Here is a 26,434-nt window from a genome sequence, read left to right as displayed (position 1 = left end):
GTAATATTATCTTCATTTTACTGAGAGGACATGGCGTGGTTAGATGTCTTTTCCACCTGGTAGAGATAGGATTTTGAGGCAGAATTTGATACATTCTTAGCCACCACACACTGTTGTTATCCGGATAGTAGGTATTCAATATGAATTTATTGAATTTAATCTGGAATAACTTCTCAACATTTTTTGTCTTTTATTCCTTGACATTTTTGAAGAGGCCCAGGCCAGTTGTTTTACAGAATTTCTTTCAGTTTAGATTTGTCTAATTGTTTCTTCATGATTAGGTTAAGATTAAACATTTTGGACAGGAATATTCCATAGGTGACATTGTATACTTCTCAGTGCATCTCAGCAGGAGCACAGGGTGCCAGTTTATCCCATCGTTGGTGTTGATTTTTTAAGTTCATAATCAACCGAAATTTCAGAGGCTGGTAATTTCTGGCTTTACCCCAAATTTATGGACTGTACCCTATTTAGAACCTACTATATCTCTTATTTGTTCACTACACAATCTATTTTTTATTGTATCTTTATAGCATGTTTAGAGTTTGGATATGGGACTATGTAAGTTTAGTATGGTTTGCTGAACTTTGGAATGTTTTTATAATCATAATATTTTGATCAAGATGGAACCTTAGAATTTTCCTCTCATTTGGATTAGAATGTTAATTCTATACTAGGTAGTTCTTGTGGCTAGACTGTTGCACTTTTGAAGGCAGATTTAAGAGTTCCACTTCCATGTGGTCCAGCCAGCATTCTTCTGTGTCACTCTCAGAGGTCTCCTTACTCTGCTAGCTGCCTTTACTTTCAGGGATTAATGGTATGAAATAGTGGCTATCGAATTGCAAGCATATTACCACAAGTGGAAAATAAGTTCTAATTATGTATTCTATATTAACTTCATATAGGAAAAACTGATTTTTACCTTCCGACTGTAGATGTCCTAATGATAATTTAAAAAGGCACCACAGAAGAGGGAGTGGGAAATTGACTAGCTACGTGAGGATCATCCTTTACAAAGCGCCATTGTGAGGTTTCTTTTGGTAATTATAAATTGTAGCTGTGTGTTTAGGTGGAGAGGCTTTTTTCTTGATAAGAAACATTTGGGGTTATTTAACTTAGGAACTTAAAATACTTTTAATTTTGCAATTTAAATGACCTGGTGGCCTTTGATTTTCACCAAGAGTATATCTGATTGATGGAAATTTCCACCCTAGGAATTGTACATTTTTGTGCACTTTCTTTCCATGGATGGTTGACTTTGTTTTCTTGACAAACCTTTAGTGTTTTATCCTCTGAACTAGTACTTTTTTTCTTGATAGGAAGAATAATTTGTTTTTGTCAATGATTAAAAATTATCCTAGAATGCAGTCACTGCCAAGGATGTGGTTTACTCCTATGCATAGTTTGGGGACAAAATTATGTTTTAAACTTTAAGGCTGGGCACGCTGGCTCACGCCTGTAATCTCAGAACTTTGGGAAGCCAAGGCAGGAGGATCGCTTAAGGCCAGGAGTTTGAGACCAGCCTGGGGAACATAGCAAAACCTGGTTTTCAAAAAATTAACAACAACAACAACACAACAACAACAAAAGCCAAGAGTGGTGGCACACACCTATAGTCCTAGCTATTCAGGAAGCTGAGACAGAAGGATCTCTTGAGCCCAGGAGTTTGAGGCTGTGGCAAGTTACGATTACACCACTGCATTCCAGCCGGAGCAACAGAGAAAGGCCCTGTGTCTTAAAAAAAATTAAAATACATAAATAAATAAATAAATAAATAAATAAATAAATAAATGTTAAGCATAGCCAGTAGATTAATATTACATATGCAGAGGAGAATCTGCTTGACCCTGGTGATGATTTGATCTTTGCTTTGTAGAACTTAAACTTATTTAAACAGTGACTTAACATATTGCATAAGGTAAATCTGAATGAGAGGCTTTATGCTTATTGTATAGTGTGTAGGATCAGTCTGCATCCTCTCTATTCTTTTGGGTTTAGCTAAGGTTCTGGCATGTAGTAAGCACTTCCTAGCTCTTTGTAGACTAAGTTGACATATTAGAGTTCTCCAGAGAGAATCAAAAGGATATATATATATATATATGGTGAGTAGATTCTGTATCCATGAATTCAACCAACCACCATTGAAAATATTTGAAAACAAATTTGCATTCGTACCCAACATGTGTAGACATTTTTCCTTGTCATTCCCTAAACAATGTTTCCCAAACAGGGTAACTATTTACATAGCGTTTGTATTGTATCGGGTACTCTAAGTTATCTAGAGATGATTTAAAGTATGTAGGAGGATGTGCACAGGTTATATGCAAATATGATACCATTTTATATCTAGATTTGAGCATCTGTGGATTTTGATATCTGAAGGAGGTCTTGAAACCAATTCCCCATGGATACTGAGGGACAACTGTACCACTGTTTAGATATATAAGAGGGGATTTATTAGGGGAATTAGCTTATGTGATTATAGAGTCTGAGAAGTTCCACAACAGGCCATCTGCAAGCTGGAGACTGTGGGATGCTGGTAGTGTGGCTCAGTTCAAGTCCCCAGGGCCTCAGAACCAGGAAAGCCAATGTTGTAACTTTCAGTCCAAGGCTGAAGGCCGGGCAAGCCAGGGAGACACTGATGTAAACCTTGGAGTCCAAAGGCCTGGGACCCTGGAGTTCTGTTGTCCAAGGGAGGGGACGAGATAGAATGACACAGTCACCTTTTTCCTGTTTCTGTACTGTCTTCACCACCATCCACCAGATTGGATAGTGCCTGCCCACATTGAGGGTGGATCTTCCCCACCTAGTCCACTCAGACTCACATGCCAGTCTCCTCTGGAAACACCATCCCAGGCACATCCCAAAACAATGCCTTATAGGTTTCCAGATATTCCTTAATCCAGTCTCATTGGCATTTCAAATTAAGTATTACAGTGGGAATACAGTTCTTTGCAGTAGAGAGAACAGCAGGCCACAGGAGGCTCCGGCAGGTGGCTGTAGCACCCAACACAGACCTAACAGATTGTGTGCTTCCTTTAGAAGGGCCGTGAGGGTAGGGGATTTCTTGTTTTGTTCACTGCTGTATCTCCAGTGCCTAGATAAGTGTCTGGCATGTTGCAAGTGCTTAATACATGTTTGTGGGATGAATGCATGAATGAACAGAGCCCCAGTTAGTGTGTCGAAACCAGGATACACATGCCCCTGGGGATACATGGGCATTCTAAGTTATGGTAGGTAAGCAGTGATAGAAGTCTAAGAAAATCAGTGTTCATTTGTGTGGATTCTACTTTATCACCATCCCTTTCATGACTACTCTATTTTCAGTTAGGAGAGAAAGGCACTACTCTCTCATCCTAAATCTTGGTGCATTGGCCTTGGATATAAAAACCTCCAGGGCATAAGCCAAAGGAAAAACTCAAAATATGGTATTGGTGTTGAGAAAGTGAGTGACTCTAATATTACCAGATAACAAACCATTTTCAGTTCTTTGCTTTCGATAAAATAAAATATACTCAAATTGTCAGCTGATCTTTAAAAATATTGATAATTCATATGTAATTTTTTGTTACATAACTAGGAAGAAGTCCAAAGAATTGAATGATTTCACAGTCGCTAAACTTCTATTCCTATTTTATTTATGAGAGCAGGTTTCTTATATTTTATATCTACATTTAAAAATATGAAAAATAGGAATAGAACTGATGCTGAACTATATGTCATTCTAATGATAAATAATAATCCTCAGGCTGGGTGCTGTGGCTCACGCCTGTAATCCCAGCACTTTGGGAGACCGAGGCAGGTGGATCACGAGGTCAGGCGTTGGAGACCAGCCTGGCCAACACAGTAAAACCCCGTCTCTATTAAAAATACAAAAAATTAGCTGGGCGTGGTGGTGGGCGCCTGTAATCCCAGCCACTCAGGAAGCTGAGGCAGGAGAATCGTTTGAACCTGGGAGGTGGAGGTTGCAGTGAGCTGAGATTGCACCACTGCACTCCAGCCCAGGTGACAGTGTGAGACTCCATCTCAAAATAAATTTTAAAAAAATCCTCTATGTTATGTAAATAAAAACATAACCTACCCATCTCATTAAGAGATGTATTACTGAAAAGTTTTACTTTTTATACTATAATGGATTTATCAACATTTATTGTATATCAATTGTGGACCAATAATAATTTTAGGAACTTAGTCCATAAGAGAAAATTTAAAAATATTTAAAACTTATGGTCACAGGAAATGTAAGTTGTAAGATTTCCATTATATACACAGTTCATTTGTGGGGGAGCATGATAGAGTGATCAGTAAAAGATTTACAAGCATAAAAATATGTGATTGAAGTTCTGCTGGTGTATGGAAAAGATGTGTGAATTCAAGAAAAAATTAAAAAAGGATAGACGACTGAAGAGGAGCTTGTTCTTTTTTTAAAAAAAAATAAGTAATGTTTTTCAAATCTCTGTGATACTTAGCTTTTTATCCATGTAAGGGAATGATTAACAGTTTTATTTATAAATCTGGATATTTATAACAGGTTGGAAATTATGTCCTTATGCAACTTGTCAAACTAGATGTCATCTTAAAAATGGATAAGTGAGTATAAGTATATAGCTTCAGAATATTAGTGCAGAGGATGCTGGAACAATCAATTTCGAGGTGCACTGCTTTAAAACACAGCTCCAGCCAGGCGCGGTGGCTCATGCCTGTAATCCCAGCACTTTGGGAGGCTGAGGCGGGCAGATCACGAGGTCGGGAGATCGAGACCATCCTGGCTAACAGTGTGAAACCCCGTCTCTACTAAAAATACAAAAAATTAGCCGGGTGTGGTGGTGGGCTAGTCCCCGCTACTCAGGAGGCTGAGGCAGGAGAATCGCTTGAACCCGGGAGGCAGAGGTTGCAGTGAGCTGAGATTGCACCACTGCACTCCAGCCTGGGAGACAGAGCGAGACCCCATCTCAAAACAAACAAACAAAAACAAAAACACAGTTCCATCCCCAGGGAGTGATTCTGTAGCTCTGTGTTGGGATACAGGAATCCACCATTTAATACATATTCAGATGATTCTGCTGCCTAAAAATCTTTGAACACAGATACAGGGAATATATGGAAATTACTTTTTGTCTGCCTGAAAATAGAGCCAGTTATATTTTGCTTCTCACGTGTGTGTGCATTTTATTGTTAGTAATGTGATGGCAAGAAGCTTGCTTTTTTGGGTCATCTTCTATTGCTGCTGCTCGTTGTGTGTTAGTATCTCACATGGTTTTCCTGTAAGTTCATTTCATCTTCTAACTCTTCAAGATAAAAGCATTTTCCTGATGTCTTGAGACTATCACAATTTTGTTATTTTAAAGATGATTTGTTCTTTAGGTTAATTGACTATATTTCTAAATATTGACATTTCAAATCCTTTTATGTTCTGTTTTCTTTTTGCTCAGTGAAGGTTATATGGTTTTCAGCCCCATGTATAAACCGAGATCTGAATATTGAATAACCAAACTTTTAGTTGAAGTAACAGGAACCCACTTAAACCACTAAATACAGACAGAGAATAGATTTTTCCAGTTTCTGGGATTTCTCATGAAATCCAAAAGCAAGGACATACCCATACTCAGGAAGATTTGAAACCAAAACCAGGAGGTCTTAGTGACATACTCTGGGATTTTTGTCTCTACTTTGTGATTTTTCTCCACACATCTACTTCTTTCTCAACAAACTGACATTTTTCCTGCTACTTTGCCTACAAAGCAGGCGGAAGCTGGTCCCAAGGTCATCTATTATGTACAGCCATGGGGAGAGGTCTGCTCTCATTTCCAACTCTGAATTCCCAAGAGGTGGATTTTCCTAACCCTGTTCTAATCAGTTGAGGTGGGATTCTGTTATTCAAATATGGCTGCTATGACTCTGGGACTAGTTAAGATGCTTAGGTTCAAAAGGTGTTGCTGCAGCTGGTAGTTAATGAAGTTAGTCTGTCTCTCTTTCATACATTTTAAGTTCGAGGCAAAGCAGTAAGCCTGGCATGGAGCGGTTTAGAACAGGAGATCTGAAATGAAAACTGGATGTATTTAGTAGTTCTGTGACTTTGGGTAAGTCACTTAACATCTCTGAACCTCTGCATTCTCATCTGTAAATACGAATAGTAATAGTTCCAACCTCATAGGGTTGTGGTGGAGGTTCAACGAGACTTAATATGGAACCTGATATATAGTAACTCTTTCGTAAGTGTCAGCCATCATTCTAAAACTCATACACAAAGTCAGTTTGTAGTGTTTTATAAAATGTGTTAAGGAGCTTTCTTTAAGTATGTCTGTCTAAATACAAATGTTTCTAAATATATGGAATAGATGTGCTTGTAAACATAAACAGAAAATCTGACTATAAAAACTTTTGTTTCATTGACATTTTCTTGGCAAACTTAGCTACAATAGTTACATTTTTTTATATAAATTTGAAAGAGCATGATAGAAAGTACCATAAAAGTGCAAAATCTGAAATAATTCAGAGTCCCTCTTCAATTTAAAAAGAATCACTGTGATACATTCAATTGCAAAGTGCCTGAATAGAGCTCATAGATGTTGCCATTGGCTGAACCTTATCGCTGGCAGAATTTTTGAAAGTGTACCGTGCTCTTACTTTAATATTTATGATTATTTAAGATTGTTTTTATGTCCCCTAAAATGTCCTGTAAGTGGTCTTTAAAGTGGCAGCACTCGTGCTCAAAAAGATTTTCTTTTAAAGTCAATAACTTTCTAAAGGAAACTAGGTGAGTTAAAACGTCGTGCAGAAGGCTAGACAACCACTACATTCCAGGAAGAGTATTTTGTAAAATACAACGATTGTACTAAAAACATTAAAAGTGGTATTAAAGCAAAAATGTTGAAAGGAATCAGCAAAAAGAGTTGGATTTTTTTAAGGGGAAGTCTGATTTATATTTTTATTTAAAAAAAATTACAGCAGGGAGTTGATGTCATGAGCCATGCTTGAAAAAGATGACCTTGGGGCAAAGATCCTGCAACCAGGGTGATCAGTCGGTTCATTCAGTCAGTATTGAACATTTAACTATGGCATGGTACTTGAGGCAGTTGGCATAAAACCCTGAACAAAGAGAAAATCTGTCCCCTTGTAGAGTTTACATTCTAATGGGGAGAGACATAGTAAACAATAAAGATGCTAAGTAAACTACATATCGTATGTTAGATGATAATTGCTTTGGGGACAAAAGAGCACATGATAAAGGGATTGTGAGTACAGAGGAGGAAGTTGCATTATGAAATAGGTGGTCAAGGTAGGCTTCATGGAGGAGGTGAGATTTGAGAGAAGTCTTGAAGGAGTGAGGGAGTTAGCCGTGTGGATACATAGGGAAGAATGCCCCTGGCAGAAGGAACAGCCTATGCAAAGGTCCTAAGACAGGAGCACTTCTGTGTTTGAGGAATTTGTAGGAGCCAATGGCTGGAGCTGAAAGAGTAGGGTGAGTGATTGAGAGAATAGGGGAGATGAGGTTAGGAAATAAGAGGCCAGATCATCTAGGGCTTTGAGGCCTTTTTAAGGACTTTGGCTTTTGCTCTGAGTGACTGGGGGTGCCTCACAGGGTTTTGAGTAGGGAACAATATTGACTAACTTGCATTTTTAAAGGATCACTCTGGCTGCTGTTTTGAGAATAGACTAACCTAGGGTAAGATTTAAGCTGGGAGGCCAGTGAGGTATTATAGCTATTGTAGAGTTGAATTTAGTTTGAACCAGTGTGGTAGGGGTGGAGGTGACAAGTGGTCAGAATATGGATATATTTTGGAGCCTGAATCAATAGAATTTCCTAGTGGATTGGATGTGGGGAAGAATGAAGAGAGGAGTCAAGGATTCATATGGGGGCTTTTTAGCGGGGAGAAAGGATGTGATTTTCATCAACTGAAATGGAGGATGTATTGAGCAGCTTTCAGAGGGAAGACCTAAAATCCTCAGGAGGCTTGTGCAGTAATCTAGGCAAAAGATGATTAGGTCCTTAATGGTGGAGGGAATGAAAAGGTGGAGACAGAGTCAAGAAACTTTGTAGATGTTCATTAATCAGGTATTCTGTGATATATTGAAGGAGTTGGTAGAGGTAAAAATGGAGAGGTTGGAGTTTAACATGACTTAACAATTTGGTGGTCAGAAGAAATGAGTGGATGCTAATGCTTTTAACTGCGACAGGGGACACATAGAAGGAGTAATTTGGGGAGCAAAGAAGATGATCTTGCAACTAAGTGTGTGAGTTGGAGGTGCCATGTTGGAAATACATTTTTGCAGCCTAAAAGCAGTATTAGAAATGGGGGGTTGTATGGGTGGGGTTGCTGTCTGTTTGGTTCACTGCTCTATCCCTGTTGCTCAGAATATTGCCTCATCCAAAGTAAGCATTCAATGATCATTTTTCAGATGGATGGATGCAATTTTGGAAGTCATCCAAATGGAGAGGGTGGCTGTTTTACCCTTTTGGCCTCATTGGTTCAATAGATGGCTTGCTCCTGCTTCCTGTTTCCTTTCTTCGTGGAAACATAGGTTTATAGACAATAATGGGCTAGGAAGCATACATACATGCATCTTCCTTATTATTTTACACTCTATGATTAAAACGCTCCCTTTCCCCTTCAGCCCTTATCTTTTTAAATTGTGTGACTCCCTTTTGTTTTTCTGTCTACACCGTAGGGGGAGAAAAATCTTTAAACAAAAGTTGCTTCATTGTGTCTTACTTTTATCTACTCTTTTTTTATTTGTTAACAGTGACAGTGGTTAAAGGGAGATTCGAACTGCCATTTGACTTCAGGTTTATCTGCACAGGTTCAAAATGCAAATTATTAATTACAGTTGTGTTATTACAAAACCACTAGTGATATTAGAATTCCTTTTTTGCATTTCTAGTTTTTATAAATGAGTAATTCACTTCAGCCTGTGATTAATACTTTAAAAAAAACCTCTAAAATACTGTACTATGCTACAGGGCCTGCAGTCTCTGCCTTAACATTTTCCCACCAATGGTGGCAGCAAAGTGGAAAATTTGCCATATTGTTATCCTACTTTCCCACCCCATCCAAATGAATTCAACCTGGATGAGAAGATAAGCCAGAAGTTTTACTGCCCAGTGACTCCCTTTGTGCCTATTATGTTCCCAAATACTTTTTGTTGCTAGTGCCTGGCAAACAGAATTAAAGTGCTGTTCATTCCACTGAATTTCATTATCTGGTTTCCTGTTTAAACCTTTAATACAAAAGAAATACAAATGGAAATTTTTTTGTGGGGAAAAAATAAGTGAATTTAGAAATTAGATAAAACTTTTAAAAGTTTGGAACATGAAAAGTATTTATTTTAATGAGATCATATGAGGAGTACAAGAAGGGGCTCTCAGCTCTGCTTGGCAAAAGGATCAATACACTTTGCCATTATTTCACTTAATAGAGATAGGAGAAAATAATTATTAGCTACAACAAGAAGAAATAACAGAACTAGCAACCTCTAGCCATAGCATATGAAGTAGAAATATAGTTATTAACAAAGGAATGAAAATAGGTAACTGGAGTTTGATCAGTTTTTTAGGGAAGAGGCAGTTTTTCAGTAATAGGTTCTTTGAGAGTCTCAAAATCAATTCCATAAAGGCAGACAGTTTTGTGGATCACAAAGGCAGATTCTGATTCAGGCCCTGCTGTTTAATTGAATGACCTTGGGTAAAGTATTTTATAATCTGGGCCTTCTCTTCTGAAAAACATTGAGTTTGAATGAAATTCTCACTAAAATAACTCCCAGTTGTGCTTCTTAAGAGTCCAGTCTTGGCTATAAAGCAGCATTGAAACCAGAGGTTTACATGGGCTTGGATCTTGGGGATGAAAATGTTGTTAAGAGACAGGAATATACATTTTAATCTAAGATTGTGTGTGGGAGGTGGATGGTTTATATACCGAAAGGTTTATTAGGAAAATAGACTTCTTAAATGAGAGAGGTTGAAATATCAGATCCTTCAGAGAAATGGCCCTTTACTTACATGTGAGTATTTATTTCAAATGTTCATATTTTTCCATTGATTTAATGATTTTTAGAAAAGATCTTATATTGAAAACATACATTATCCCAGATAAACTTAGTCTACTAACTAAATAATTGGATGATTAATTTAACTTAGCACATTATCCTCTGGAACACATTAATGTGAAACTTTAAATTGATGAGAACCAAGTTTACCAGCATGTCATTGGAATTTTTGCTTGTTCATTCCTGGATGATATGAGCAAATGACCCCCACCCTCCCGAAAAAACGGTGTGGTCATGGGGAGTGGGGGAGTGTGTGTAAGATCTGATTCAGTAACCCATATAACAGGTAAGTATGGAAACATTCACTTATCTGTCCTAAGCCTCAATTTTCTGCTGTATAAATATAAAGGACTTGACTAGATATTCTCTGAGGATATTTTCAGTACATATGCTATATCATTACAAATCATAATAATAATAAAACCTAGACTTCTGAAGTTCTCTGGGTTTTTTTTTTTTGCATATTTAGTCCCAATATTAACATACCCAACATATGTCCAGTTCAGTATGACAAATAACTATTGAGTATCTACTATATGTCATTTAAAGTGGTTGGCCCTGAAAGCAGGACAGCATCTTGACCCTTCAGGAATCTACCGATGATTTTAGAAGACCTTTCTGAGTTAGCTTAATATATTTGAGCAGGGTGAGATACCTTATCAAAAATCCTACCTAGTGAATTCCCATGGTTCGTGAAATGTAAGTACTAGATCACTTAAAAACAAACTGTGGTCTATTAATGGGTGCAGCTGGCAAGGAAGAAAGTGTTAATACCTATAGAATATCATAGTCCTGGTGTCTTCCCATAGGATGGATGTGGCAGGCAATGCTGTGTTGCTGTGATGTTAGTGACCAGTTGTGCCATGTCTCTCCTACTGGGTCTATAAGGAAACTCATGGTGAAGTTACCCTCTGTCATTCTCATACTTCCCCATGACATTCTCACATTTCCCCACTTGCAGCCCCTCATTCCTCACAAATGAGAGCAGGACCTGCTACCTACTGGCCTGTCTTCTAGTTTAGATCAGAAGCAGGGGGAACTAATTTTTTTTTCTTTGGCTCATACTGTTAAAGCCTATCCAGAAAAGCATGGAATTTACTCATTATCCAGGCTACATTCCAAGTTCTGAGATTGGGATACCTGGGGGATTGGTGGTGTCAATTAATGATTGAGTATAGGAATGTAAGTGCCAACAGATAGTCATATGACTTTGGACACATTTGTCACTCGTCCTAATCTGCTTCTGTAAAACAAGAGGGCTGGACTGCAGCGTGGAAGATGTCTGTGATTCTGTGTTCAGAAGAATGCTCCTTGAGTCACTGTAGAGAGTTTCATCCTGTTTAGAGCACTCTGCCCTCTTGAGATAGGAAAAATATGCATTTTATAAAGAATTTTTTCAAATCAGGGTTGAAACCAGTAGGACTTTTATTTCTTTGTTAAGTGGTAAGTCAGCCTAACTAGAGCCCTATGGTCTCTTGGCATTTATGTCTACATGGAGCATAGTGATCTTTGAGTTGGGTTAATATGAATGGAGCTTCTAGGACTTGGTCAACTCTTAAATTAGTTCCTGAGGTACCAAAAGTGACAGACCAGACTCTGAACAGCATAGACATGTCAAAAGAAAACAATTTGGAATTATGGAATTCATTTTAATGAATCTGTAATGTCAAATAGAGTGGTGACTTAGTACCTGTGTAATTGTTACGATAATGGTTGAAGGAATCATACTTCCATCCTATCTACCCTGGTTCTTCCTTTTCTGCTAGTACAGAGAATCTGGTTTGCATTGAAGCTCAGAGTGGCTCTGAGTAGGAGTAGGACAAAGAAAGAAAGAAGAGTGCAGAGCACAGGATGTCCATTCCAGAGTGGCACTGTTAGAGATGCGCATGCTGATTACCTCACGGTAGCATGGCCAGGGGAACATTAACGTGCTTTAATAAATGTGCTTTCCTCTGAGACTATGGGCTTGGACAGTGGTTTGCATCACTCTTGAAATCTGACACATTCAGGGTTTATTTGGGGAAATTATTTCAGGTTGACGAATGAATTCTAGCATTTCCTGCATTCCTGTTTGTCTGTATTAACCGAATCAGTTGTAACAGTAAAAGGGGTGGAAATTCTAAGTGTTTTCGGTAGACATCCTTTTCCATGATTTTTTAAATATTGGGTATCTGTATAACAGTCAAGTTGCTGACCAGGAATGAAAAGGATTTTTGCTCATTGGTGTTACAATTTTGCTATGATGTTGTAAGACCGTGTGATAATGTTATATACTACTGATTGTCCTATTTGTCAGATAGCACATTACTTGGCCATTCGTTATGCCTGTATGTTCTCTGAGATACAGAAGAGTTGTTGTAGTCATTTACCTCCCCTGCAGTGTAGGGGTCTATAGATATGGTTGATTTTTGGATGTCTGAATTTTGATGACCTCCCAACCATGAAAATCTGTTAAAATCCTGGACTGTTTCTTTTTTCCACTCATCTCTAACCTGTTTCTTTCACTTGCCATCACTTCAGGGAATTTCAACTAGTTTCAGTATTGGGAAGGAGAAGATGTGTGAGATAAATAAGCTAATAGAAATATTGAGTTGCTGCAAAATCACATCCTCATTCCTGGAAAGAAATGATTTAGGGATGATTTGTAGTTTTCCAGTTTCCTTATATATCTATTCCTCTGGCATGAATCATCAGGAATGGATGACAGAACTGTTTGACAGCAGCCAACCCCAAGGTTAAGTTTATGTGTGTGTGCATATGTGAGTATGTATGTGTGTGTGGTGTGAGTGAGTCCTGCCTATTCAAATGAGTGACTGCCCATGGTTCACCCCAGGCTATTCTGTTCTTTGTTTAGAGGCCTGATGAATGCTGGGTCCAAGATGAATGATCATAGGTGCACCGTGTTAGGCTCTCTAATCATCCAATCACTTGTAGGCCTCTCTGTCCTAAATTGAGAGCCAAGAGGATAGTTTGGCTGGATTGAGAGTGTCTCCACTGGACAACGAGGGTTGAAATAGCTGTCTAGACTGAATACAGTCTTGCCCCTTTCTTTGAATTGGTCTACATGGCTGTTCGTGTTTCAAAACATGTGTTTTCCTTACAGAGCCTGAGGCAACCACCTCTGGTGTCATGTTCTTCCCTTTCCATGACACTGCCCTTGTCTCCCCACCTCAGCTTAGCCTGGAGGGGCTCAGGGTGGGTGCTTTGGGCCTGTAATCTTCGTGTTTCTTGGCAGCTTTGGCTTGATCACTGAATCTTAAGGAGAATCTTAAGTTTTTCATTTCATGCCCCTCTCCTTCCATTCCACTTCTGTTCTAGGTGGCTTTCCATTATTCCAGAGGACGTTGAGCTGCACTGGGGACTTTTTGCTCCAGCAAGAATTAAGTGCCCTGGGGAATTTGTATACTCTGGAGCTATTCTAGGGACAGTATGGGAATTATATTTGAATTAGGATCAGCTTGTGATCTAGGACGTCCTCCCAAGAGAAGGTGGACTGTAGTGTAGTTCTTTAAGGATTAGTAATTGCTCTTTTCCCAGCACCTTGATTTTCTCTATGATTATAAGCTGCCTCAAATCCCTTAAAAAAATGGGGTTAGACAGACATAGCACATGAATAATGTAAAAACTCGACGTCCCTCCATGAGTATCCATCTGTAACGGGAGGATGGGTTGATTTCTTTTTGAGACAGGGTCTCACTCCATTGCCTAGGCTGGAGTGCAGTGGCATAATCACAGCTTGGCCTCCCAGGCTGAAGCGATCCCGCTACCTCAGGCTTCCGGAGTAGCTTGGGCTTCAGGCACACACCACCATGCCTCACTCATAATTTTTTTTTTTTTTTTTTTGTAGAAACAACGTCTTAACTATGTTGCCCAGGCTGGTCTCAAACTCCCAGACTCAAGCGATCCTCCTGCCTCTCTGCCTCCCTCAGTGTTGGGATTACAGTCGTGAGCCACTGCTCCTGGCCAGGATGGGTTGATTTCTAAAGTGCTTTGAGCACAGCAGCCCGTGTGGTTCTATGACTGTGTGTCTGACTTAGCCAGTGTCTACAAAACAGTTCCCATACCTCCACTTAAGTATGTTTTGCAAATACAAGGTGTTTTTGTTATGGCAGTAATAAGTCAATACTCCTGTGTTTATATGCAGCTTTGAAAAAAACCAACAGGAAAGCAGAAACCAATAATTGTGGTCTGAAAACAAGTACCTATCCCTGTTTTGCCTCCAGCACTTTCTTTGTGTGGGCTTGGAATAGACGCAGGTGGTATTCACCGACAGGAAACTAGTATCCTCTTCTCTGACATGTAATCAGATACTTGGGTTATTTCTTACCAAACGTTTTTGCATTTGCTTTTAATTTTGAAAGTAATATATGATTAAAATAAAAACACATCAAACAACGTATCTGCTTATTTATGTTGAAATTGGCTCCACATTCCACATGATCACTGGTCCTGACCCTGATTCATAGTGCCTCAGATCCAGAGCCTACAAGCACGACTTGGCTTCCAAATAGGAATTCCTAATAGAGAGAAATTTGGCCCAGTTTATCTTTGCAGCTCAGGTCAGAAGTCAAACGTTGGCTTCCTTAGGGGTGTGTTCCTCTTTGGTGAACTGTTGGCTTTGATCCGTCTGCTGAGCTTGGATTTTGGGGGAGAGAGATATATATATCTCCTTGCAGAGATCTTTCATCTCCTTGGTTAAGTGTATTTCTAGGTATTTTATTTTTGGTAGTTACTGTAAAACGGGTTGAGGTCTCGATTTGACTTTCAGCTTGGTCGCTTTTTGTGTATAGCAGTGCTACTGATTTGTGTAAACTGATTTGGTAAATTGAGACTTTACTGAATTCACTTATCATTGGCAGAGATAGTCTGACATCCTGTTTTCTAACTTAGGTTCCCTTTATTTCTTTCATTTGCTTGATTGCCCTGGCTAGGACTTCCAGTACTGTGTTTAGCAGAAGTGGTGAAAGTGAGCTTCCTTGTCTTGTTCCAGTTCTTAGGAGGAATTCTTTCAACTTTTCCCCATTCAGTATGATGTTGGCTGTGGGTTTGTCGTATATGGATGGATTTTATTATTTTGAGGTATGTTCCATCTATGCCTAGTTTGTTGAGGGTTTTTATCATAAAGGGATGCCAGATTTTATTGAATGCTTTTTCTGTGTCTGTTGAGATGATCATATGTTTTTTTAAAAACTATGTTTATGTGATGAATTAAATTTATTGACTTGAATATGTTGAACCATTCCTGCATCCCTGGGATGAACCCTGCCTTGATCATGGTGAATTGTCTGTTTGATGTGCTGTTGGATTTTGTTTGCTAGTATTTTGTTGAGGTTTTTTGCATCTATATTCATCAGGGAAATTGATCTGTAGTTTTCTTTTTTTTTTAACATCCTTTCCTGCTTTTGCTGTTAGGGTAATACTGGCTTCACAGACTGAGTTAGAGAGGATTCCGTCTTTTTCAGTCTTTTGGAATAGTTTCAGTAGGGTTGGCACCAATTTTTCTTGAATGTCTGGTAGAATTCAGCTATGAATCTGCCTGGTCCTGTGATTATTTTGTTGGCTTTTTTTTTTTTAATAACTGATTTGATCTTACTGTGCGTATTGTTCTGTTCAGGGTTTCCATTTCTTCCTGATTCAAGCTAGGAGGGTCATATGTTTCCAGGAATCTATCCATTACTTCTAAATTTTCTAGTGTGTATGCATGGGGTGTTCATAGCAGTCTCAAACGATCTCTTGTATTTCTGTGGTGGTGTCAGTGGTAATGTCTCCGTTTTCATTTCTTTTTTTTTTTTTTTTTTTTTGAGACGGAGTCTCGCTCTGTCGCCCAGGCTGGAGTGCAGTGGCGCGATCTCGGCTCACTGCAAGCTCCGCCTCCCGGGTTCACGCCATTCTCCTGCCTCAGCCTCCCGAGTAGCTGGGACTACAGGCGCCCACAACCGCGCCCGGCTAATTTTTTGTATTTTTAGTAGAGACGGGGTTTCACCGTGGTCTCGATCTCCTGACCTTGTGATCCGCCCGCCTCGGCCTCCCAAAGTGCTGGGATTACAGGCGTGAGCCACCGCGCCCGGCCCTAATTGAACTAATTTGAACCTTCTCTCTTCTTTTTCTTGGTTTGTGTAGCTACTGGTCTATCAGTTTTATCTTTTAAGAGAACCAACTTTTTGTTTTATTAATCTTTTGTGTTTCAGTTTCATTTAGGTCTGCTCTGATCTTTGTTATTTTTTTTTTTCCTTCTGCTAGCTTTGGGTTTGGTTTTTTGTTTTTTCTCTAGTTCCTTGAAGTGTGATGTTAGGTTGTCAATTTGTGAACTTTCAGACTTGTTGATGTTGGCATTTAGTGCTATAAACTTTCCTCTTAGCACTTTCCTCTTGCTGTATCCCAGAGGTTTTGAAAACTTGTGTCACTATTATTTATCTTGAAGAATTTTTAAATTTCCATCTTGATTTGTTAACCCCAAAATCATTCAGGAGGATATTAATTTCCATGTATTTGTGTAGTTTTGAGGGTTTGGAAGTAATTTTATACAATATTTTAAAATATTTCATTCATGAAACAAAGTTTTGACTGTTTTAGACTACAGCCCATCACATGAGTTCAACTGTGGAATTTTCCACGTGTGGTATCATGTTAGCGCTCAAAAAGTTTTGGATTTTGGAGCATTTCAGATTTTGGATTTTCCAATTAGGTGTGCTCAATCTGTTGTTTATACTTCCACCAGCTTAGTATGAGAGAGACTATCCTTTTCTTCACCTCCTTATCTCAACTCTAGATGTTATAATTTAAAGTGAGACGAAACAAAATCTTCACTACCTAAGATAAAGTATCTTGTGGATTTATTGAGTTAATAGTAAGTAATTGTTAATTTGCATCTTTTACTACCAGTGAATTAAAATTTTTTATGTTTATAGGGTGATTTGTATGTTTTAAACATTCTCCTTTGTTTCTGGCACTTTCCTTTTAAACTTCCCTTTCCAGCCTTTAAAACAAAGAGTAATTGCAAGATTAAAAAAAAAAAATGACGTGGAGTAGAGTTTGGAACATTCTCTAAACTAATTATATGTGTGTTCATTTCAGTAACTAGCTTTTCCTGGGAACATAAGTTCCTGGAATTGAAGGATTGGAGTAATGAAAAAACAAGGTTACAAGGTCATGCCTATAATTGGCCAAGGTGGTTAGCTGTACTCTGTCCCATGTTTCCAGATCTTGTCTCTAAACAGGCATGATAGAAAAACATTCAGATCACAACGGGACTGGAGTGAGGATTTAAAAGCGCAGCACGGAGCTGTGAAAGACTGGAAACCAATTTAGAGTTGCTAGTGTCCAAAGCAGAAAGGAGAGCACAGTTGCTCTAATGCAAAAATCAACCTTCACTAATATGATTTGCAAATCCTAAGTTCCTATTAAACTTTATGTAAACGATTTTGTGATAACATTTATCCCCTGCCCCTCTCCCCTGTTGATCTTTTCTGGATGAGGAAAGCAAGGCTGTGCCAGCCACATAACTCGTGTAAGCACACACTTAACAGTGCTTATGTCTCCATCTTCAGGTCAAATCACTTTACGAAGGGCCTACTACATGCCAGACACTAGACAAGGTGCTAGGGAATTGAAAGGACCCTTTTCATAAAAGCATCATGAGGGTCTTTGTGATTTAGAACTCTTGTACTAAAAGAAACTATGCCTTTACTCCTGTCAAATTCTTTATGACTTATGTATTAAGATTAGTCATAAAAGAAAATACAGACCACAGACTATTGCTCTGGTTGGTCCTCAAATTCATTTAGTGGTGACAGAGCCCCTCGAAGTTTTAGCATTCTTCCTGTGATACCTCAAAATGTTAAAAAAATAAGCTTCAAATAGCTAATGTATAATTTTGTCATAAGTCAGACTCCTTATATAATAAAGGGTTGTGTAGACAAGCTATATAGCAAGTACCCAAGGTTACAAAATGTGAGTGCATCATGAAATTGACAACAATCTTCTTAACTATTCTCCTGTGTTAGCTGACAAAGGATCTTCATTATCTGATTTTGGGTAGTGGAATGACTGTTCAAGTCACAGGGAATCAGTGATCCACGGAAACAGTTTGAAGATCCTTCTTTTAATGTGCAAAAGATTTTCTTAATTTTGAAAGAAAATTTGTGCAGAATAGAGTCCAGTTTTTCTGGCTCTATTTCATCACCCCCCAGCTCCTATCTTAAAGTGCTCCCATGTCTTAAGAAACTTGTTAGTGATCTTCAAAGATTGCCAAAATTGGTGGAAGTTCTTTTAGTTTAGGAAAATAATCTCACTGGTTTCTTAACCTTATGTAAGTACTTATAATGTATCATCTGGGCTGGGCATGGTGGCTAATGCCTGTTATCCCAGCACTTTGGGAGGCCAGGGCGGGAGGGTTGCTTGAGCGCAGGAGTTTGAGACCAGCCTGGGCAAGATGGCAAATCCAATCTCTTTTAAAAATAGGAAAATTAGCTGGGCCTGGTGGTGTGCACCTGTAGTCCCAACTACTTGGGAGGCTGAGGTGGGAGGATCACCTGAGCTCCGAGGTCAATGCTGCAGGGATCTGTGATCCTGCCATTGCACTCCAGCCTGGGTGACAGAGTGAGACCCTGTCTCAAAAAAAAATCTGATCCCTTAAGTCAATTACATAAGTAACTGTAACTTTAAAATTAACCTATTTCCAGTTTTCTCTTGAGGCTTGGTAGGGAACCCACTTGTGTTTGAATTCAGTGAGTGTAGATTTTCATTTGGTGGTACTTTGTTTTTATCAGTTCTTCAATCTTCCTAACCTCTACTCCCAGCTCCCTGGGCTGGTGTTGATTACATGGGGTTACATGTTGATTACTTGGGCTACTCTTGGTGCCCTGTGGAAGTGGTATGACCCAGCTTCATAATCCATTATTTGAAGAACATGAGCCCCTTTAAATTTTCAGGCCCAAGAGAGGCATTGGAATGAAATAGCAGTCACGCCACTCCTCTTGAAGCCACTTGCTATTTGACCGCTATGCTGACTGCTGCCAAGAAGCCATAAAATGCCATATACCCTATAGTTCAACAATGTTTAGCCAATAATCAATGTTATTTTTGTAAGACAATGAGAATTCCTGGTGAACAATGATTGTAATTGTCCCCTCTCCTGCTTCTTGCTTTTTAAAAAATACTTGACCTCTCAGTCAGGCATAGTGGCTTATGCCCGTAATCCCAGCACTTTGGGAGGCTGAGGCGGGTGGATCGCCTAAGCGCAGGAGTTTGCAACCAGCCTGGGCAACACGGCAAAACCCTGTCTCTACAAAAAATAAAAAAAATTAGCCAGGCATGGTGGTGCGCGCCTTTGTGGTCCCAGCTACTCAGAAGGCTGAGGTGAAAGGATTGCTTGAGCCCAGGAGGCAGAGGTTGCAGTGAGCCGAGATTGGGCCACTGCACTGCGGCCTGGGTGACAGGGTGAGACCTTGTCTCCAAAAAAACAAAACAAAACAAACTTGTTCTCTCTTGTTTTCTCTGGAGCCACCCCCAAGGCAACTTGGAAGTGTCCCTGGCCGCAGTCTTCAGCCTTGGCCCAAATAAACTCTATATGTTAATTTTGCCTCAGCTTCTTCCTTTTAGACATCATTTTGACCAATCCTGATGGACCCTCATCCTGTGACATGAACCCTGCTGGTGGTTAAAGTGGTGAGAGAAATCTTGTCCTTTGTTAAATGCATGGTATCTTTATTAAAGACTTGTTCGCTGAAACTTCAGAACGTCCAGGGAGCAAAAGCATAGATGAACTTCTAAGTAGCAAGTGTTTTCCTTTTAAAAAGAACAAAATAAGTACTAAAACCTGGACTTCAGAACTTTCTTGATGCTGTTTTGCAACAGAAAGGTTTGAAGAAATGAACTGGATTGCACAAGGTGACTTAATGCGGCAGTCTCTTCCATAAAGAAAATTTACCTTAGATCCACATTCCTTTTACCTGGAGTGATGTCGAGATCCTTTTACTAAATGTTAAATGCATTCAGGAGTTTCCTAACACATTGCCACCTGCTTAGTTTGGTTTCTGATGTCTGCCTGATGACTCATAGACAGTCTCTCCGGTTACTGTAAGGTCTGTAGCCCTTTGATCCTATCTGCATGTTGCTGATAGTGTGGAGTATCATTTCTTGTGTTCAATAGGGAAAAATTGAGAGAATTATAAATTAGTCTTTTTCATTTATTCATTAAACAGTTGCTTGAGGTGGTCCTCTGCTTCACTGGTTGTCAACTTTGATTGACTATGGGAATCCTATGGGCAGCAAAAGGCCAATATCTAGGTCTCACCCCCGGGATTCTGATGTGCTAATTGGTTTGTGGTGTGGCCTAGCATTGGGATTTTTTAATGTCCTCCAGGGTGATTCTATTGTGCAGATAAGGCTTGAGAACCACTGCTGTAAAGCTGATGGTGCTCTTAATTGGGGACATTTCATGCTTACCTTATTAAACTACAGGTGTTCTTAAACAGGACAGTGTGGTAGATACTGAGGAAGATATAATCTACTTGTTGGAGCCTTATTCTTGGAGATTCTGAATCAGTAGGTTTGAGGTCTTTAGGAATAGCTCCTTAGGTGGCAGTTCTGATGACATCCCTTTGTGAGACACAGATACAGAATAACCATTTAAATAAACTTTAGAAATCTAGTAAGGGTACAGATAAGATGCCAGTACAGTTTATCAGCAGCTTCCGTTTTCTGCCATCTCTGGGTGCTGCAGTGGAAATACCATATTACAAACTGTTGCTGTTGACTAATGCTAATATTCAATTACTTTTTTAAAAGCCTAGCTTTCCTTAATTTAATTGTTTGTGGAAAAACATACTCAACAAACAAGAGTAGGAAAATTAAATGAAAATACCTAGATGTTTGTCAAAAGCCTACAGACGTATCTCTCTCTTTGCATTAAAGTTCAGAGCATGCTTAAGAGTTGTTTGGCCTCCTTAGAATTTTGCAGTGTGTGTTTTATCATAAAAAGTGTTAGCCAGTAATTAAAGCTTTACATCATTGTTTCCTTCTCTTCTTCCTTCTTACCTAAATGAGGGGAGGGGCTTTCAAGTGAATCACTTTCTAAGCCTCTGTGCAAATTAGCAGTGTTGTGTTTTCTTCAGCTTTTCCAAGCCATGCTTAATAATGAGGAAGATAGGCTGATTTAATTTAATATAAAATTTGATTGAAAGCATTTGAAGGTAGATTACTAAATATAGTAAAACTATATTTAGTTAAATAAGGTTAACCTGTCACTGTTAGGAGGTGGACCTTTCTTTTTATAACTTCTTTCAGAGAGTGAATTGTGTTTCAGATAGACTAAAATGGTGACCCTAGTGACCTTCGTTGTGCCTACTTGTAAGTCTAGATCTCTCCAGAGCTGGGTTGTTCTGGGATCAGAAGATGTGGGATTTCCAGTTCATTTCACAGCCAACATGGTTCTCCCTCCAGGCTGCCCCCAGGACCTGTGGACTCTGCTCGTCTTCAACAGCCCTTTGTTACCAGCTCTTGGTGTTCTTTTTGATCCCGTCCCTACTACCCATGTCCCTGTATTTCTCCCTCTTTCCACTGTCATGTCTCTCATCAAGACCACCAAAATCATAGACCTTCATCTCTTAGCGACCTTCATTTCTCCTCCTCAGAACTTACTGAACCTTGTTCTTCCCACTTCAGAGACTGCAAAATCAGGTATTTGCTTCTCCAACTTTAACTCAACTTGCTTCTCATCATCATGCTGATTTTGAAAATCTGATCTCTTCCCTGTTCTCCAATTCTGTCAGCCTCACCCACACCTGCTGCTTTTATTTCCCTGCTCAGCCAGAAGCCCTGTGATATGGTTTGGGTGTTTGTCCCCCCAATCTCATGTTGAAGTGTGGTTCCTGGTGCCGAAGGTGGGGCCTGGTAGGGGTGATTGGATCGTAGGAGTGGATTTCTCATGGTTGATTTGGTGCTATCCTCTTGGTGCCGTCCTCATGATAGTGAGTTCTCAGGAGATCTGGTTGTTTAAAGGTGTGTGGTGCCTCCCTCGACCCCCACCTCTTGCTCCCACTCCCACCATGTGACAGGCCTGCTCCCTACTAGCCTTCTGCCATGATTGTAAACTTCCTAAGACCTCACCAGAAACAGATACCAGTGCCGTGCTTCCTGTACAGCCTGCAGAACCGTACAGGAAGAAAACTCTTTGCTTATAAATTACCCAAACTCAGGTATTTCTTGATAGCAATGCAAAAATGGCCTGACACACCCTGTGACCAGTCATTGAATATATTCTCCACAGGACTCTTGAAATGCAATCCCAGGCACAGCCACTCTCAGTTTTTCTCCTGGCAGGCTGCCAATTGCTGTGTGACAGAAACCACTAAAGCCCTGTTGGCTGGCTTTGATACTGATTAATGACTTACAAGCTCTCCTGGCTCCTCTGTCGTGCCTTAGGAATTCTGTGTATTCCTTAGACTACTAGGAATTGATTTCCTTCTTTTCTCCTACAGCTGTTAAAGATTTTTTTTTTTCATCTTAACCACAGCCACACTTCTCCTTTCTTACTCTCAGAAATGACCTCATGAACTCCTTCACCCAGAAACTAGAGACAGGAATTCTTGCACTTTTCCTCTCCTTCCAGTTTTTCTGTATATTGTTACCTCTCTCTCTCCTTCCTTATTCCCAAGGTTAATTGGTTACCTCTGCTCTTCCCGTTCCCTTCTGAACTTTTTTCTGTTACGTTCACTTCTTCTTATATCTTCTTTTGTCTTTTCCTTCTTCATTGACTCAAGTGTCTTCTGTTCTGAAAAATACCTTCTCTGCTCTATTTCCCTGCCATTGCACATTTGACTCTTCCTTCTCTTTACTGATGGACTTTCTAAAAGAGAAGTACGTCGCCAGTTCTACCTCCACTTCTTTTTTTTAGCCAACTGCAACTGGGTCATAGTTGGATTGTACTACCTCAGCTCAACTAATTTTATATGCATCCACTTCTTCTCAGCCCCCATCCTGTCTACCAAGTTATGACACTACTGATGTTTTTCCTTTGGCTTCTACAATACGCTATCCTAATTTTTCTTCTGATTTTTGGGTTGCTTTTCTGTTGCTCTTCTTCTGTCTCCTCCACTGGCTTCTTTTCCGTCACTGATTCTTTTTTTAAATTTATTATTATTATTATTTTTTTAGAGACAGGATCTCATGGCATTGCCCATGTTGATCTCGAACTCCTGGGCTCAAGTTCTCCCTCCTCGGCTTCCCAAAGTGCTGGGATTACAGACGTGAGCTACCACACCTAGCTGTCAGTCTCATTTTTTAAGTATTACCAGTCTCCCAGTGTGGCCTTTTTCTCTTCTTCTGACTTGAGGAGTGAATTCATCTATTCCCATGACTTGCTTCCTTTGAATACTCATTCGTTCAACATATATACAGCTAGCACCAGGCACTAGCAATTCAGAGATGAGCAAGACAAACTCATTCAGCAAATATTTAAAGAACACCTAGTATGTCTAAGACATTGCTCTGATGAGCTAGACAAAATTCTTGCCTTCATGGAACTTACGTTCTAGTAGAGAAGACCTACTATTAGCAAATAAGTAAATGAAAGGATGTCAGATGATGGTAAGGGCTCTGGTGATTAATAAGGCAGTGAGAAAAAAGAGTGTATGGGATGGGAGTCAGAGAAATTTATTTCCCTGTAAGAGAAGAAGCTATAGGAGTAAGCCATGCAGACAGTGGAGGGAAGTCCTTTCTAGGCAGAGGAGACAGTATTGTAAAGATCCTGAATCAGAGCAACCTTGGTTAGTCAGTGAACAGTCAGGAGGCCAAGAATGGTTGCAGGAGAGTGAGCCTGAGAAAGAGAAGATGGAGATGGGTAAGGTTGGTGGTGGGTGGGATAGCATGGTGAAGAGAGATGGTCTTGTTGGTCATGGTAAAAGACAGTTTTGTTGGTTTGACTTTGATTCTGAGTGAGACAACCCTCATGACCTCTCAAAACCCAATTATTTCCCAAATGCTCCATCTTCAGAAACCATCACTCTGGGGGTTGGAGCTTCAACATATACATTTGGGGGGAGATACAATTTAGTTCATAGCAGGTTACTAGAAGCCCTCCATTTTTGATGGTGTATTAAGAATCTGGTCTTTACCATCAGCTTGCTTCCCTTTATTGTTTTTATCTTTTTTTTTTTTTTTTTAATCAAACGTGCCCTCATGTTTCAGAGACCTTCCAAAGGTAGGAATTTTTGTCTTCCGTGCTGTAAAAAGCTCCATCATCTTTTTCTCCTTCACATTCACCAAGTCTCCCCATTCATGGAAGTTGCTCTGCTGTTGTTGGGTTTTTATTATTTCATTTTTTTTTTTCTGTGACTTGAGGTTTTCATTTTTATAACTGCCCAACCTGACAAGCATTTGTCCATAAATTAATATGTTATATTGAGTAAGGATGTTCTATACACATCAAAAATATGCTGCTAATGTGATATTTGTTTCTCTCATAGACTCACCTGTTTCATTTTTCAGATTTTGAAGGGGAATTTTTGGCCGAATTTAAAAAAATAGGAGAGGACTCTTAATGGTACCTCACAATGTGCCTTTGTTTCTAAACATGTTCAGTTTTTTTTTTTTTTTCTCTCTTTCTTTCCTCCCATTCTTTGTGTTTTGGAGTTTGAAAACAGGGTTTGCAGAGGAAATGGGACAGTGACATTTTGGTTTTTGTTTTGAAGTTGTTGAGTTTAGCAGAGTATGCGTTCATAGGGTGTGAATTGCAGGATGTAGTTCTGGGGTCCTCCCTACCAGCCGACCCCACATCAAGGTTATTCTGGGAAGCCTTATCCAAAGCCGACTATAAAATATGGAGCTGAACATTGTCAAAAGGCTAAACAGGAAACAGATATAAATAACTATTCAATCTTAATTCAGTCCTACCTACTTTCTCACACATATTTTATAATGTGTTTTAAAAAACAATTTCCTTCAAAAAAAAAAAAAAAAAACAACTTTAACTCCTTATTTCTAGGTTACTTTTAATAGGAAATTCTTCACCTTCATGACTATCCAGTGGCATCATCCCTTTGGCAGGGGGAAAATTACACTTAATATCCAAGATACAAAAGAAATTTTTGGAGAAAACAAAAATGCAAATTATTTTAATTTGAATTATTTATCTTAGAGCTTTTATCAGGTGCATTTATACAGTCTTTGCTGATAAGGAGCTATAAATCTAATAACTGTAGTATTTCTCAACCTTTTCATCATTATACTTCCCTGACCATCCTGGCCTTTTTAGACATTTTTTTCTTAATCGTCCTCTCCCTTATGATATTTTAATACCACAGAGATACTGTATATATGTTTTATGTACTGTGTGTATATACGCTTTGTATATAAAAAGAGGTTTTGCCTCCCAAGCAGGAGGTGGTAAGTACCTAAGCTTGATGGAAACATGTGAATAAAAGAAAAGTTACCTGAACTTGGTGATGGTCACAGGGATAGAGAGAGAGAAGGGGGCAGTTTCAAAACATATGTAAGAGATAAAAGCCTTGTCTGTGTATCATGTATGTTGAGTCAGAGAGAAGAAGGAGTGGTGAGGTAGATTCCTGACTCTGGCTGGGTGCCGGGGATGGTGGTGGGCATGAGGTGCTGTGAAGTGGGATAGAGAATTTGGGAGGAGGAACATGTTTGGGGGAGGTTAGTTTTGGACATGTTGAGTTTGAGGCATCCATGGGATGTCCATGTGGCTTTGTACAACACATAGTTTCTATGAGAGTCTAAAGCTTGGGGGATAGGTTGGGGCTATAGAGCAAGAGCTTTGGGAGTGTCTTCTGAAATGTAGGGAGTGGGCAAGTTCGTCGGAGGGATCGTGTAGATGAGAATAGCTTCATGTTAATGAAAAGAAAACCCAGAATAAGGGAGCATAGAAGAGATTGTAGACCCTTATTTGTGAAGTTCACCTTGAGGGAAATATTTTAATTTGACAGAGAAAAAGAAAAAGAGGAAGAAGGGAAGGCAGTTTTGTTTAAAAAAAAAAAAATGAGTGAAGATATTTATAGACTTTCTAGGACACACCTAATGTTTCTGGGACATTGTTATGATTTAAAGGATTAAGTCTTGGAAATCTATCAATGACACTTCCCCTGAGTGGATATACAATGAAGAGCTGACAAAGGGGTGCAGTGTTGATAACTCTTTGACCTATTTTAATTATCACATCAAATGGATTCAATATTATCAGAAAGGGGCTTATCATAGAATTATGATGGACTTTAGAAGTCCACACCCTAGGCCAGGCGCAGTGGCTCGTGCCCGTAATCTCAGCACTCTGGAAGGCCGAGGTGGGTGGATCACTTGAGGTCAGGAGTTTGAGACCAGCCTGGCCAATGTGGTGAAACCTCGGCTCTACTATAAATACAAAAATTAGCTGGAC

The 26,434-nt window shown here is 39.4% G+C and overlaps 1 protein-coding gene across 4 annotated transcripts in view; it reads left to right on the top strand.

Moving 5' to 3' along the window:
• ARL15 (ADP ribosylation factor like GTPase 15) overlaps nucleotides 1-26,434 on the top strand; it is a 441,654-nt gene that overhangs the window by 37,177 nt on the left and 378,043 nt on the right. The window contains exon 1 of one of the 4 annotated variants that reach the window (XM_078004125.1): nucleotides 13,874-15,123. Within the exon in view, the coding sequence (XP_077860251.1) occupies nucleotides 15,073-15,123 (51 nt within the window). The 5' untranslated portion in view covers nucleotides 13,874-15,072. 4 annotated transcript variants of the gene reach the window in all.

Source organism: Macaca mulatta, chromosome 6, assembly GCF_049350105.2.
Source record: "Macaca mulatta isolate MMU2019108-1 chromosome 6, T2T-MMU8v2.0, whole genome shotgun sequence".
NCBI lineage: Eukaryota > Metazoa > Chordata > Mammalia > Primates > Cercopithecidae > Macaca > Macaca mulatta.
The sequence above is the reverse complement of the archived record's forward strand: the minus strand, read 5'-3'. Positions and strand labels throughout refer to the sequence as shown.